The sequence below is a fragment of the Erinaceus europaeus genome, chromosome 3 (genome assembly GCF_950295315.1).
Source record: "Erinaceus europaeus chromosome 3, mEriEur2.1, whole genome shotgun sequence".
Taxonomy (NCBI): domain Eukaryota; kingdom Metazoa; phylum Chordata; class Mammalia; order Eulipotyphla; family Erinaceidae; genus Erinaceus; species Erinaceus europaeus.
The window spans coordinates 61,644,510-61,660,057 of NC_080164.1; the positions used below are offsets into that span (position 1 = coordinate 61,644,510).

Consider the following 15,548-nt stretch of genomic DNA (forward strand, 5'->3'; position numbering starts at 1 on the left):
TTCAAGCCCCGGGGCTCCACCTGTAGGGGGAAAGCTTCACAAACAGTGAAGCAAGACTGCAGGTGTCTCATTCTCTTTCCCTCTCTATCTCCTTTCCTCTCAGTTTCTGGCTATCTCTATCCAATAAATAATAAATATAATAATAGGAAGTTGGGTGGTAGTGCAGCGGGTTAAGTGCAGGTGGCGCAAAGCGCAAGGACCAGTTTAAGGATCCCAGTTCAAGCCCCTAGCTCCCCACCTGCAGGGGGGGGGGGTCGCTTCACAAGCGGTGAAACAGGTCTGCAGGTGTCTATCTTTCTCTCCCCCTGTCTTCCACTCCTCTCTCCATTTCTCTCTGTCCTGTCCCACAACAATGACATCAACAACAACAGTAATAAAACAAGGGCAACAAACGGGAATAAATAAAAAAATAATAAAAAAATTAAAAATCTTTAGAAAACAAACAAAAAAGAAAGTGTAACCAGCCTATGCATGTAGTTCAGCCTATAAAAAGCACAGTGTCACTAAAGTAAAAGACTCTGGAGTGGGGGGAAGGGTACAGGTCCTGGAACATGATGGCAGAGAAGGACCTAGTGGGGGTTGAATTGTTATGTGGAAAACTGAGAAATGTTACACATGTACAAACTATTTACTGTCAACTGTAAGCCATTAATCCCCCAATAAAATAAAAAGTACAGGCTTGCTTGATACCCTGAGCTTAATCCCTGATACAACATATGCCAGAGCAGAGTGATACTTTGGTCTTTTATCTTTCATATGTGGAATAAGGAAATTGTACATATTCATAAAAGTCAAGTTTAAAATATTTCTACATTTCTCTCTCTTCCTCCCTTCTTTCCTTTTTCTCTTTCCACTGGGGTTATCACTGGGGCCCAGTGCTGGAGCTACAAATCTACCGCTTCCAGTGGCCATTCCCTTCTTTCCCCTTTCTATTTTATTTCATGGGACAGAGAGAAATTTAGAGGGAGTTTGGGAGATAGTGAGGGACAGAGAAAGACTTCTGCAGACCTGCTTCTCCACTCATGAAGCGACCCCTGCAGATGAGGAGCAGGGGCTTGAATCTAGTTCCTTATGCATGGTAATATGTGCACTAAACCTAATGTGCCACCACCTGACTTCCTCCAGAGTTCTTTTTCAAACAATTTTTATTAGTGATTTAATATTGTTTTATAAGATTGTAAGATTATAGGGCTATAATTCCACAACACACCCACCACCAAAGTTTTCCAGAATTCTTAAAACTATGAATTCAAATAAAGGCTATATGCAGTTGAAATTGTGGATATTTTATTTTAAGATGAAAAAATTGCCATTTGTGTTGAGACCATGTTAAAAAATCAGCTCTGAAGGGTAGCATGAACAGTGACTTCTAGGCTTGGGTGGCATTATTTTAGTTTTAACTGAAGACGGATAAAGATATGGCTATTCAGTTGGAAAATACCTCCATGAGTTACTGCCGTTATAACCTTGCTATTGCATTTGTTCATTGGCTCAGAATCTGCAATGACATTTTGGAAAGTATTAAATATAAAAATTGAGGTTATCAGACCTATATAAAATCAAATCACTTTATAGGTGCTACAAAGGTATATTATAAGGTATGCAGGTTTTTAATTTAATTTTAATGAAGAGATTCCCTCTCTCTCCCTCCCCAGAGCCACTCTGGTATATGGTGGTGTAGGGGGGGATTAAACCTGTGGTTTCTAGGACCTCAAAGCATGTAAATTGGTGCTTTAAAAGGCTTAGCTACTTGCCACTTATCCCTGTGTATTTTAATGTGTGCTTACAAGGTATGCCACCACCTGGTCCAAGAAATCTTGTATTTTTTTTAATGTTTATTTTTTTATTTATTCCCTTTGTTGCCCTTGTTTTATTGTTGTGGTTATTATTGTTGTTATCATTGTTGGGTAGGACAGAGAAATTGAGAGAGGAGGGGAAGACAGAGAGGGGGAGAAAAAGATAGACACCTGCAGACCTGCTTCACCGCTTGTGAAGCGACTCCCCTGCAGGTGGGGAGCCAGGGCTCGAACTGGGATTCTTACACAGGTCCTTGCACTTTGCGCCATATGCGCTTAAGCTGCTGCACTACAGCCTGACTCCCTTTCTTTTTGTTTTATTTTATTATTATTATTAATGTCACCAGGTTTATTGCTAAGGATTCTTACCAGCATTATGAGTCCACCACTTACAGTGGCCGTTTTTTCCCTTATTTTTACTTTTTCTATTTTTATTGGACAGGAAGAGAGAAATTGAGAGAGATGGGGGAGATAAAAAGGAGAAGAGAAAAATAGACACCTGCAGACCTTCTTTACCACTAGTGAAGCTTCCCCTCTGCAGGTGGGGTGTGGGGCTCGAACATGGATCCTTGCATATGATAATATGTATGCTTAACCAGACCCCCCCAAAAGTCTTTTCTTTTTTAAAATCTTTATTTATTGGATAAGGACAGCCAAAAATCAGGAGGGAAGGAGGTGATAGAGAGGAAGAGAGACAGAGAGACATCTGCCGCATTGCTTCACCACTTGCAAAGCTTTCCCCCTGCAGGTGGGGACCAGAGGCTTGAACCCGCGTCCTTGAGCATTGTAATACATGCACTCAACCAGGTGTGTCACCACCCGCCCCCCAAAAGTCTTATTTTTTAAAAAACTCACTTTTATTTCATCCCCCAAAACACTGGTCCTAGTCACAGCTAGAAATCATACATTTCTGAAAAAAAAATGCATCTAAATATTTCTTAAAATAGAACATATAATTTTCTGCAGTGTTTAATTAAATTCTATAGCAGTAGATATTAGAGTTTTTCAGTTTGATATAATGTGTAGAGTATAAATCAACCTTGCTAGTTTTTAGTGATCTAAGAGCCAATTTTCCTTTCTGTGAGTATATTGTTTTCACTAGGAATTCAGTAATTGGCCCAAGAGATAGAATAAAGCTAGACAAAGCAGTGTTATCTATTTTGTATGCACTTCTCATTTTGTATTTGTATGAATAGTTATATTAGCTGTTGAATTGTACTATAAGAGATCTAACTGACAGCAGAGATTAAGATGCATGTTAAACTACTATCCAAAACTGACTGGAAAGAAAAAAAGGTAGCATTGCATTTTAATTTTTTAATTTACATAAAGCATTTAGGAAAGTCACACAATAAATAATCACTGCCTTTATTCTACTTGATCCATCTGTACTTGCTTATACATTCTTATATTTTGCCCATTTTTTGTTATTGGAAACAAATATAATATTTACTGTATTACCTTATAGATGTTGAATTGGGCCACAAAACTGGGTTTCTTTTATTAAGATTAATAGGCAGAAGATGTGAGAATGAATTGTAAGCTTGAAGTAAAAATTGCTTTTGGTTTTTTTCCCCAAGAAGAAAGGCTGTGTTGTTTGATGATAGCCATAGACTGACTGAACATTTTGGCTGTATTCCGAATTCTGCCACTGACTCACTGTGTTTTTTGGCAAGTAACTAAGCCTCCCTGAAACAAGTTCTTGATTCTTTACTTCTCTGTTTGTAAAGTTAGCATAATAATATTGTACTGACCTCAGATGAGTTGTGTAATGGTTTCCCACTTTAGAGTTTTCCAGTGTAAAAATAGTTTGAGGTTCTACTGTATTGCTTTTTAAATAAATGTTTCTAAATTATTACTTTATTAGGTAAGTACATTAGATTATTTTAATGTGTAACAAATCCAAACCCTACAGTACTGTTTAAAACATAGCTAAGCTATTTGGCCCTATGAGTTTTTAATTACTTGTAACATATTAAGGGCAATACATGATAAGGTGTGAATAATCATTGTATTCATTTATTTTTAGTGTCAGAAAAAAGAAGAATTTATTGAAAGAATTCAAGGTTTAGATTTTGATACAAAAGCAGCAGTTGCTGCACATATTCAAGAGGTAATTGGTTTATACTTTTTATGAAGCTCATTGTTTATTTGTATATCTCCTAAAGTGCTTAAAGTTTTGGGATAATCAAGTAGAAATCTAGGTCAAAATTTGATGCATAATGTTACAATTTTTTCTTTTAAAGAAAGTTTCTAGACTGTGACACATTTCTTGTATATGACACGGTGCTAACTACAAATGTATTTCTGAAAGGCCTAGATTTGCTTGCTTGTTTTTACCAGAGCTCAGCTTTGGCTTATGGTGGTATGGGGAATTGAATCTGGGACTTTGAAGCCTCAAGCATGAGGGTCTCTTTGCATAACCATATTGCTATCTACCCCCATCTCTCAAATGTAGAATTTCTTAAATTTTTAATAGGCATATGTATAAAGTATTATTTGAGAAATAAAATGTATATTTTTGTTAGAAATACAGAATAAATAGTAAATAGAAGCGGTAACTCAAAACTAAAGTAAGATAATAACTATAGTATATGTCATTTCAATTTTTTTTTGATTCAATGGACTCAGCATACTATTTATTGATGCTATTAAACTAGAAACACTAAGTGATTTATAACATGCATATAAATAAATCTAGGACATACTGAACAATGTCAAATAGTTGAAGTTAATTAAGATTGACTTTTTTTTTTTGCCTACAGGGTTATTGATGGGGCTTGGTATCTGCATGATGAATCTGTGTTTCTAGTGGCTATTTTCCCTCTTTTCCTTTCTTTTTATTAAATAGGACAGAGAGAAATTGAAAGGGAAAGGAGAGAGAGACAGACAGACAGACATATCTGCAGTATTGTTTCACAGCTCGTGAAGCTTCCCCACTCCAAGTATAGATTGGGGGCATGAACAATGGTCCATGTCTATAGTAGCCTGTTCAGCCTGCCGTACCACTGCCTGCTGCCTTAAAATTGATTTTTAGCCCCTTAAGATCGCATTATTTTATTTTGGCTGGAGGGGGGGGGAGGGAGAGAGGAAGAGAGGGAGAGGGAAAGGGAGAGAGAGAGGCCGAATGACCTGCAGCACTGCTTCACCACTTATGAAGATTGCCCTGCAGGTGGGGAGTGGGGGCTTGCAACTGGGTAAGCCACTGCCTATATCCCCCCCCCCCCCAGCAGTGCTTTTTAAAGCTGCCTTTATTGTTTCTGGTCTTGGGATTTTTTTAGTCTTGTGTACTAAAGACTTTAGAACTAAAATGTGTTACATTTTATGTTGACTAAAAAGAACTAAAGAAAGGGAGAGAATTTGAAATAGTGAAAATAGGCTATAAAAGGTTGTTTATGTATAGAATGCCTTTGGTTTCCTTTTATACTCTCAGAATTCATCTTTCTTATCAGTTTATTATTGCCTTTACTTAGCATAGTCGTACTCTGTAAGATAGGGCTTATGGTAGTTTTGTAAATGTTTGTATATTTGTTTATGCTGATTTTTTGGCATTTTTTTTTAAAATAAAGACTATTCAGTTTACTAAACTTCCCACCATTATTATTTTTTTGCCTCCAGGGTTATTGCTGGGGCTTGGTGCCTGCACCACGAATCCACTGCTCCTGGAGGATTTTTTTTCTCTTTTGTAGCCCTTGTGGTTATTATTGTTGTTGTTATTGTTACTGGATAGGACAGAGAGAAATAGAGAGAGGAGGGGAGACAGAAAGGGGGAGAGAAAGATAGACACCAGCAGACCTGCTTCACTGTCTGTGAAGCAACTCCTCTGCAGGTGGGGAGCCAGGGCTCGAACTGGGATCCTTATGCCGGTCTTTGCGCTTTGCGCCACCTGCGCTTAACCCGCTGCGCTACTGCCTGACCCCTGCCACCATTCTTAAAAGTGTTACTTTTCCTGTTTGTTTTGAAAGAAAAAAAAAAATATCACAGTCACAGCAAGAAATAAATACATGATTTCTTTCTTTCATTCTTAAGATGGTTTTTGTATTAGAGGGGACTGGATGGTGGCTTATCTGATATAGCACACATGCTACCAGATCTGTGAGGATCTGGGTTTAAGCCCCTGGCTCCACTTGCAAGAGGGAAGCCTTCCAAGTGGTAGAGTAGTGTTATGGGTGTCTTTTCTTTTCTCCCTTCCCTGTTTCTCTCTATCTGTTTCTCACCTCTATGAAAAGAAGAGAAAAGAAAGGAAAAGACAAGGCTGTTGGGAATGGGGGTGCTATGCAGGCTCTAAGTCCCAGCAATAATCCTGGTTGCAAAAAATTAAGTAGAATAATTTAAAATTCTTTCATTGGGAGTCTTTTTCTCTCAAGGTATTATATGACATGTCATCATCAGTTGTAAAGAGTTTTCTTTTAAAGTATGCAAAATATATAATATATGCCTTATAGGATTCAAAAACTTTTTGTGTTATAATTCAAGTATAGTAAATACAGTTTTAACTAAAAAGTTAAAATGATTTTCCTAATTAAGATGTCGGCTGTATCAGTACTGCCTTCCCTTAGGAATGAATTAAAAATTTATTTTTCTGTTCACTGGAAGACAAATACAGATGTATTAAAATATTGTATTTAGTATAAATAGTTGGTATTAGTAGCCATGTCATTATTCACGGTAATTATGATATATCTGATATTTGAGTTAATATTACACTAAAGTGAAATAGGCTCTTTTAAGTACTAGCCATATTTGTAATATATTTTGGTTGCTTTTCTAAAGGTAACCCATAATCAGGAAAATGTGTTTGATTTGCAATGGATGGAAGTGACTGATATGTCTCAAGAGGAAGTAGAACCACTCTTGAAAAATATGGCATCACATCTGAAAAGACTTATAGATGAGAGAGATGAACATTCAGAGGTTTGTACATATTCTTTCTTAGAGACAAGTGATTAAATGCTTTATGTTTTTTTTTTGATGTAGCACAAAGGACTTACTTATAGGAACTCCAAACTCATTGCAAGGTTTTCTTTTCTTTCTTTAAATTATTTTTTTCTAATTATGTCTTCTCTGTGTTTAAGTAATCCCCATTAGCTCTGCCAGCAGTGCAAAAGTGTGAAACTGAAAGTATTGTTAATGTAAGTGGAAAAATCATTACCCTTAAACCCAAGAATTTGCTTAAGCTTAGTTTCTTAGTTTTATTGCCACATTTTGAGGATGGAAAAATAAGTATTAATAAAAGTAGACTAATGGATATTCTGAATAAAAGGTCCCACAAAGGGTCTCAACTTTTTGTAGTTACTATTATAGAGTATGATTTGAAAAAATAATTATTATAAGCTTCTATAAGAAAACACTTTACTTCTTAAAAAGAGTAAAATTATACCAGATTATTTTGCCTGCACTTTCTGAAAGCAGCCCATAATTTGTACAGATGTCTAGACTTCAGTGCTTACGGTAGTGAGTACTATTTTCTTGATAGCAGACCAAAGTGCTTGGCCATTCAGAAGAGTAGCTAGCTTTGATCATTTGTTCCATGTATACCATAGAGACAGTTTTGACATCAGTTATTGAAAATTTGCTTACTACTGGGACTAATGAAAGATTAGAGAGGGAATTCTAGTTTTCAGTATAGAACTTTGAGTTCTAGTTCTATTGGGAATTTTTAGTTTTTTCTTGAGATATTAAGAGAACCAAAAATATTTTACTGCAACAATTAAATTTTTCAAAAATGCTGAAGCAGACCAAAGGAAGAAAAGAATGAGTTAAAGGAATATATTTTATCTATCAAACCTATATAAGATACTTAGATCAATCTGATCTCTATACTGTATGCTTTAACATCTTTTTACTGCTTTACCCACTTTCTACAACATTCCTGCAGTTGTATTTCAAAATAGTAAAGGTGTTTTGATATGGTATCCCCTAACTTAGGAAGAATTACTCTAAAAATTCTATAACTTTATACTTTGGTTTTATGTAACTGATGAATATATGTTATTTAATATAATTTATGTGAAATGATTATTATAGGATGAAGGAAGAAAGACATTCTTTTGGATAAATGTGAACAAAAACATGATCTTTGTCATAACTGAAAGAAAAATGAAACAATTTTGACAGTGATTATTTGAGAAACCTTTAAAAAGCTATTATCCTGCTATATAACAGGGCAGGTGTCTTAGCAGGGAAAGCATAGAACTTGAATGTCTAAGCCTCCTACTTCAATCTTATGAAGTAATGTCTTTAATATCTCTTATGCTGCTGTATTAAATGCTGATAGTTGATTTTTTTATAACACATACACAAAATGGGCACGTTTTCTAGTTTTAGGTATTCAGGAAATGTGAGATGGCTTAATTTCAGTTCTCAATGGAAAATTTTCAATCTGGTCACCAGTTGACTAATTAGAAAAGGCACTTACAGGGCTGGGGAGATAGCATAATGGTTTTGCAAAAAGATTTTCATGCTTGAGGCATCAAAAGTTCCAGGTTCTACCCTCAGCACTGCCATAAACCAGAGTTAAACAGTGCTCTGGTTAAAAAAGGAAAGACTAGAGTAATGGGAACAATTTAGAAGATGTAAATGCAGTTTGTATGTGTAGTAATTCTAATTTTGTATCATTCAATTGAATTAAAACAAGTGCTTTTTTCACTATCCATTTTCATTACCATCAGAATTTTTGCTGGAAATTGATATGTCTTGACTGCATGACTTTACCACTGCTTTTGGTGGATGATTTTTTTTGTTTATATTTTTCTTTTCCCCCACCAGGGTTATCACTGGGGCTTGGTTCTGGCATTATGAATTCAATGCTCCCAGTGGCCATTTTTTACCCTCCTCCCCCCTACCCCGCATTGCTTTTCTTTCTCTTTTGTTTGATAGGACAGAGAGAAATGGAGAGGAGAGGGAGATAAAGAGGGAGAATGAAAAATAGATACCCTCAGACTGGCTTTAGCTCAGGTGGGGACCTGGGGCTTGAACTTGAACATGGGTCTTTGCACATGGTAATGTGCGTGCTTAACCAGTTACCACACTGCCCAGCCTCCTAGACTTTTTTCCCCCTTTGCTAGAAAGAAAGAAACAAGAAAAAAGTGAGACTGAGGGAGAAGAGATACCACAGCTCTGCCCCACTACTTGTGAAGGTTTTTTTTCTCCTTTACATGATGATCCCATCTGGTTGGTGGAGACTCGAACTTGGTTCCTTGTGCATGTAAAGTGTGTAAATTGTGTGCTCTACTGGGTAAGCCATCTCCAAGCCTCTTGAAATATATTAGATTTTCCCTTTAACTTTTAGGTTTGTTTCAAAAGATCTTTTTTTATAATTATTTTACTTCAGTCTAGAAAGCATCATATGACTCCATCATGGGCAGCACAAAGGGAGCTACATGGGCAGTAGCGTGGTGCTGTGTTGTCTCTCCTCTCTGTTTCACTTTCTACTCCAAAAGTAGTGAATGGCATTGCTAGTGTTAGGAGTTGCTCAGCAATAATACTGCATATGTGCAAAACTCACCGAAAAAAGTATAACTGGTGACCAGCTTAAAGTCTTTAACTATTGAAATGCTATTTTATATTATTTTATTTGGTAGGACTAGAGAAATTAAGAGGGGAGGGAGAAATGAAATAAGGAGAGAAACAGAAAGACAACTGCTTGTCTTCACTTGTGAAGCTTCCCCCCTACAGGTGGGGACTAGGGGGTTGAACCCGGGTCCTTGTGCATGGAACCAGGTGCACCACTGCCAGCTCTTGCAATTTCCTTATAAAGATTTATTTGATTATTTATTTATGAGGGAGAGAACCAAGCATCACCCTGGTATATGCAATGCTAAGGGTTAAACTTGGGGTTTTGTCTTTGCAAGTTTGGCATTCCCATTGCAAACTTCCCAGGTGAACATTTAATTTTTTTAAATTGTGATATGATACTTAAACTCAGTAAAGAATGTTGATGGCTTTAATTCTATTGCGTAGAATATGTAGCATAATTGTTTATTTCTAAATTTTCTTAGACTATTGTAGAACTCTCTGAAGAGCGGGATGGTCTTCATTTTCTTCCCCATCCTTCTTCATCTGCACAATCACCCTGTGGTTCTCCAGGCATGAAGCGGACAGAAAGTCGACAACATCTATCAGTAGAACTGGCAGATGCTAAAGCCAAGATAAGAAGACTTAGGCAGGAATTGTAAGTTGCTGATTTTCAAGTCTTAACTGAATTTAGCAATAGATGGTCACAAAAGTGGTATGGGATATATATATATATATATATATATAATCAGTGGAGGTAGGGGATATATATCAATGGTTCCTAATTACTGGAGTATGTGAGAATGTTACTAGTATTTGTCAAAATGAGAGAAATAAGGTTAGTGCTATGAGATTTTCCTAATGCTACGTTTTCACAATTTTATTAAAGGATGCCCATTATAGATTTACATCTTTCTTGTCTTTATTACTTGTTTATTATTATTAATTATTATTATTATTTTATCAGAACACTAATCAGCTTTGACTTATGGTGGTGCTTAGGATTGATCATGGGACCTTTGGTGCCTCAGGAATGAAAGGCTTTTTTCGTAACAATTATGTTAGGTCTCCAGTCCTTTCTTGTCTTTCTAATGTTAAAACATTCTTTCTTTTTATAAAATAATGTTATTCTGTGGTCCAGGAAGTATCGCAGTGGATAAAGCATTGGATTCTCAACCATGGACAGGTCCTGAGTTCAATCCCAGGCAGCACATGTACCAGAGTGATGTCTGGCTTTGTCTCTCCTCCTGTCTCTCTCATGAATAAATAAATAAATAATTTTTTAAAATGTTCTTCCTTGGAAAATTGGGGTCTTCTTAATGTTTTTATTTTTATATTTTTTGTAAACCAAAATATTGGCAGCCACTAAACAGATCATTATGTTTTGCTTCTTTAAAATTATAGACTGAGTTGTTGGCATACATTATTACAATGAAATCTTGTTTGTATATCTTCTGCATTTAGTAATAGAAACACCCAAGTCATTTACTTAAAATAGTTAATATTTGGACTGATTGGTGCTAAGGTATAGTTAACTTTCAACAATCACTACAGAAAAGTCATAAAATATCACATAGGCATTCCTTGCTGAATCCCATTTAAAGAAAGACATGATAGAGCTTTGTTGTTGATTTTTTACATTGCACTTTAGAAAGAACAAAAATTTTAGTGTTTTGTCTCTTTTCATTTGGGTTGTTTCCCTGGAATTTGTGCTTCAAAGTGTAGATTTTAAATTTAAAACCACAATACAGCAATTAAGTTTATTTACTGATTATTTAAAGCATTTTAGTTTAAGAAAGTGATTGAATATATGCAAGGTAGAAAAAATACACAGTCCATAGGAAAATTTGAAAACAAAACAGAAAAAAAAACAACCCCAAAACGCAGCTTTTATTGTGGATGTCTGTATTACTATGTATCTATTGAAGTAAACACGCCCAGGATATTCTATAAACAGCTGCACCAAGAAAATTAGGGAAAAGATTGCTGTTATTAATTTGACTGGCAGTTAATGGATAGCCTAAACAGTGAACACTGGTTTGTTCCATATAATTTAGCACAATCTTCTCCAGTCTTTAGTTAAAACGTGCAATTAGAACTACAGTGATGACTGTGAGTTCATTTAACATTTTGCACTGTTAGAAATTAGTTTTTACATACAATTTACTTGGCCATGGAATATATTAAGATTGCAGACAATTTAGAAAAATTGATAAAATTTACTTTTATTTATTTAAAAATGTAAATGAATAAGTTAATAAAAATAATTTGAGAGCAAGCATTTTTAATAACTAGCTTTTCAGTAGATATCTTTTGTCCTCTGAAGATATGTTCCTTCATATATTTCATCTGTTAACATTTGCTATGAATCTTTTATTAGGACACATTTATTAAAATGAAAAATATAGGGTAGGGGAGATAGCATAGTGGTTATGGAAAGAGTCTCTCCTGCCTAAAGCTCCTAGATTTCAGGTTCAGTCTCCACACTGCCATAAGTTAGAGCTGAGCAGTGCTCTAGTAAGAAAAAAATTGAAGAAAACTACAACAATTAAGGATATAATTTACTTATGTCTAATGAAAAATATAAAATATAGTGAAAATGTGCAAATTAGCTAATATGCTTAAGAGAGATTTACTAATATGCAGAATCAAAGTATTGATATAATTGCAATTTGCATAGAAGAAATAATAATTCTTTGTAACATTCACTTTTATATAGTATTAATGTTAAAATCTAATCTCTTAGCCTTCATGTATCTGTTTTCAAAATTTCTTGTACAAGCTTGTATGTGGGATGTTAAAATCTTTTATTATTGTGTTGCTGTCAGTCTCACTCTTAAAATAATTTTATTTATTTTTATAGGATAGAGACAAGTTGAGAGGGGAAGGGAAGATACAGAGGGGGAGAGAGAGAGATCTGCAGCCCTGCTCCACTACTCATTAAGTGGCTTGAACTCAGTTCCTTGCACACTGTAGTGTGTATACTCAACCAGGTGGACCACTGCCTGGCCCCTTCAGTCTTATTCTTTAAATATTACTTTAAAAAATGTATGTTTGGTGGGGCTGGGGAGACAGCATAATAATGGTTGTGTGAAAGTCTTTCTTGCCTGAGACTTCAAGGTTGCAGGTTCAGCCCCCAGCAATTCCATAAGCCAGAGCTGAACAGTGCTCTGGTGTCTCTCTTTCTCTGTGTCTCTCTCATTAAAATAAATACATTAAATAAGCATTTTTTAAAAGTATGTGTTTTGATGATGATTCATCATTTGGAGTATATAAGTGATAAATTATCGGTTTTTTAGGGATAACTTTTTTTTTTTTTTTTTAATCAGGGCACAGGCCATCTCTGGTGGACCTTTGCCTCAGGCTTGAAAGTCTTTTGTGTATGTCTCCCTTGCCTTAGGAATAGCTTCGTTAGATATAATTCAAGCATCAAAAAATTCATCATTTTGGAACCTCAGGCATGAGAGTCTCTTTGCATAACAATTAATGCTGCCTGCCAAAAACCTCATCATTTTAGAGTGTGCAGCTTAATTAGTTTTACTATATTTATAGACTCGTATACCATTATACTCTATCTATAATTTCAAGACACTTTCATTAATCTAGTAGAAATGAAATCCCATTAGCAGTCACTTCCTATACCTCTTTGTTCATGGCTCCTGACAATTATTTATATATTTCTATTTCCAATAATTTGTCCATTTTTAGTATTTCATATAAATGAAATTTATACATTGTGTGTGTGTCCTTTTGTTATTTTTTATTCACTGTTCTTTTAAAATATTTTTTAATTTATTTTTTATTATCTTTATTTGTTGGCTAGAAACAACCTGAAATCGAGAGGGAAGGGAGACATAGAGAGTGAGACAGACAGAGACACCTGCAGCCCTGCTTCACTACTTGTGAAGCTTTCCCGTTGCAGGTGGGGACCAGGGACTTGAACCTGGGTCCTTGTGCACTTTAATGTGTATGCTTAACCAGGTGTACTGCCACCTGGTCCCTCACTTACTGTTCTGAAGGTTCAACCTAATGTAGCTAGTATCAGTGCTTCATTTCTTTTTATAGTAAAATATTACCCCATCAAATATGGATATATATGGTATTTTGTTTACCCACTTATCAGTTACCAGACATTTGAATTATTACTACTTTTGATTATTATGAATAATGCTTCTATGAAGACTAAAGTACACAGTTTTGTGTGGATATACTTCTCAGTTCTCATGTATACAGAATAAAGGAATTACTGGGTTATATAGTAACTTTCACTTTTTGAGGGACTATCAGACTGTCCTGTTTTATAGTCCTGTAGTTCCAGTTTCTCAACATTCTCACCAGTACTTGTTATTATACATCTTTTTGGTTATAGTTATTCCAGTGTGTGCAAAGTGTCAATTCATTATGGTTTTCATTTGTGATTTGTAGTGACTAATGGTGTTGAACATTTTTTCATGGACAAATTTGCCATATCTTTGGAAAAATGTTTACTTATATTTTTAGCATATTTTTAAGTTGAGATTTGATATGTTTATTTTTATTGAGTTACAACAATATATAATAGTTTCAGGTATACAACATAATTTAATATCAAATATTGTGGAAAGATTTCCACAAGTTTAGTGAACATCCATCAAAAAATTTAAAAAAATGTATTGCCATGTCATCTGTGTCTACATGATTATTTATATACAGTAAACCTTTTGTTATTAAGAATTGTTATTATTCATTATTATTGTTTACTATTAACAGAAGTTAGTAGAGATTGCATGAATGGAGACATGACTTTGAGGAATTTAAGGGGATGTAGAAAATGGGAGTTAGAAGTAAAGTGGTATAAAAAAATAGAAGAAATTGAGAATGTTTATAGACCACAGAGAAGACAGAATGGAGAGAATTTTAGGCTATTGTAAATATATAGTTTGAAAAGCCTTAAAATTTTCAGATATTATTATCTTGTATAAAATCTGTTCTTGCTTATTTGTCTTTTATGGTGGAAAAACATAGGAGAATGGGAAAAGGGCTAGCAGAACTGTGATTCCATCCTAACTTCCATGGGTAGATAACCTCACCAATGCTTCCTGGAATCTCACCTCTCCAGAGCCCTACCCCTCTAAGGAAAGATAGAGACAGGCTAGGGGTTAGGAATCAACTTCCCAACATCCATGTCCAGCAAAGAGGCAGTTATGGAAGTGAAACCTTCCACCTTCTGCACCCCAAAAAGAATTTTGGTCCATACTCCCAGAGGGGTAAATGATAAAAGAAGCCAGGGGGTTCTGTACCCCCATCCCACCAGGACTGGAAGCATTTGTCACTAGGAATTTTGTTTTTAATAGCATCACTGAAAGGGAAGCAAATCTGAAAAACACCAGAGAAAGCCAGGCACTGTTTCTCTTATCTGAGAGAAAAAAGGAAACACACCTCAAAGTAGTAATAAGTGTAGGAATGGACTTAGAAAGAAGGTGACAGCAGTACTATTGAAAAAGGAGGAAAAATACACACACACACAGATATAGTTATAGAATCTACCCATCTCTATGACCTTGGGAGAACTATTGCAGTTTCCAATGGAGGGGATGGGAACATACAACTCTGGTGGTGGGAACCTTAGGAATTAAACCCCTCTTATAATTTTGTAATTTAATATTATTATCACTAATAAAAAAATATAAAAACAAAACAAAAAGGAAAAGGGCTAGCAGGAAAAAAGAAAAGGACATTGAGTGAACTATCAAACTGAGCAGGCAATTGGCTGACTATATTTATTCGCATAAATTCCCAGTATCTACTTGCTTTTCCCTTTGCTGGGGTTATAGCTAATATTGTATTCAGTTAATTGGTTTTTTTTTTAAGTAATGTTAACACATTTTTAATGCAGATGGTGAGGTGGTTTTTAACAGTACTAAATCTTACTTTTAATCATTTTTCTTTTATTTTTGCATTTAAGGGAAGAAAAGACTGAACAGTTGTTGGACTGTAAACAAGAACTTGAACAAATGGAAATAGAACTGAAAAGACTGCAACAAGAGGTTTGTACCTAGACCTTTTATTACATAGGAGCATCAAATAATTTGACTTTCTCTCCTTATAGTTTATAACATACATTTCAGTGTTTACTTCAGTGTTTTATATAAATAAATGAGTTTACTAAGACTCAGAGACAAAATGACTTTTCCATTATTTCTCTCTTTAAAAATGTTGGGGCTGGGCGGTGGCACACCAAGTAGAGCTCATAAGTTA

General features: G+C 35.2%; 1 protein-coding gene across 5 annotated transcripts in view; it reads left to right on the top strand.

The window, feature by feature from the left end:
• Window positions 1–15,548, top strand: part of CCDC88A (coiled-coil domain containing 88A) — a 143,471-nt gene that overhangs the window by 45,534 nt on the left and 82,389 nt on the right. For all 5 annotated transcript variants that reach the window (XM_060187247.1, XM_060187246.1, XM_007525464.3 and 2 more), the window contains 4 exons: window positions 3,826–3,909; window positions 6,570–6,710; window positions 9,797–9,969; window positions 15,256–15,337. In XM_060187247.1, coding sequence (XP_060043230.1) covers window positions 3,826–3,909; window positions 6,570–6,710; window positions 9,797–9,969; window positions 15,256–15,337 — 480 coding nt within the window. The remainder of the gene's footprint in view (window positions 1–3,825; window positions 3,910–6,569; window positions 6,711–9,796; window positions 9,970–15,255; window positions 15,338–15,548) is intronic.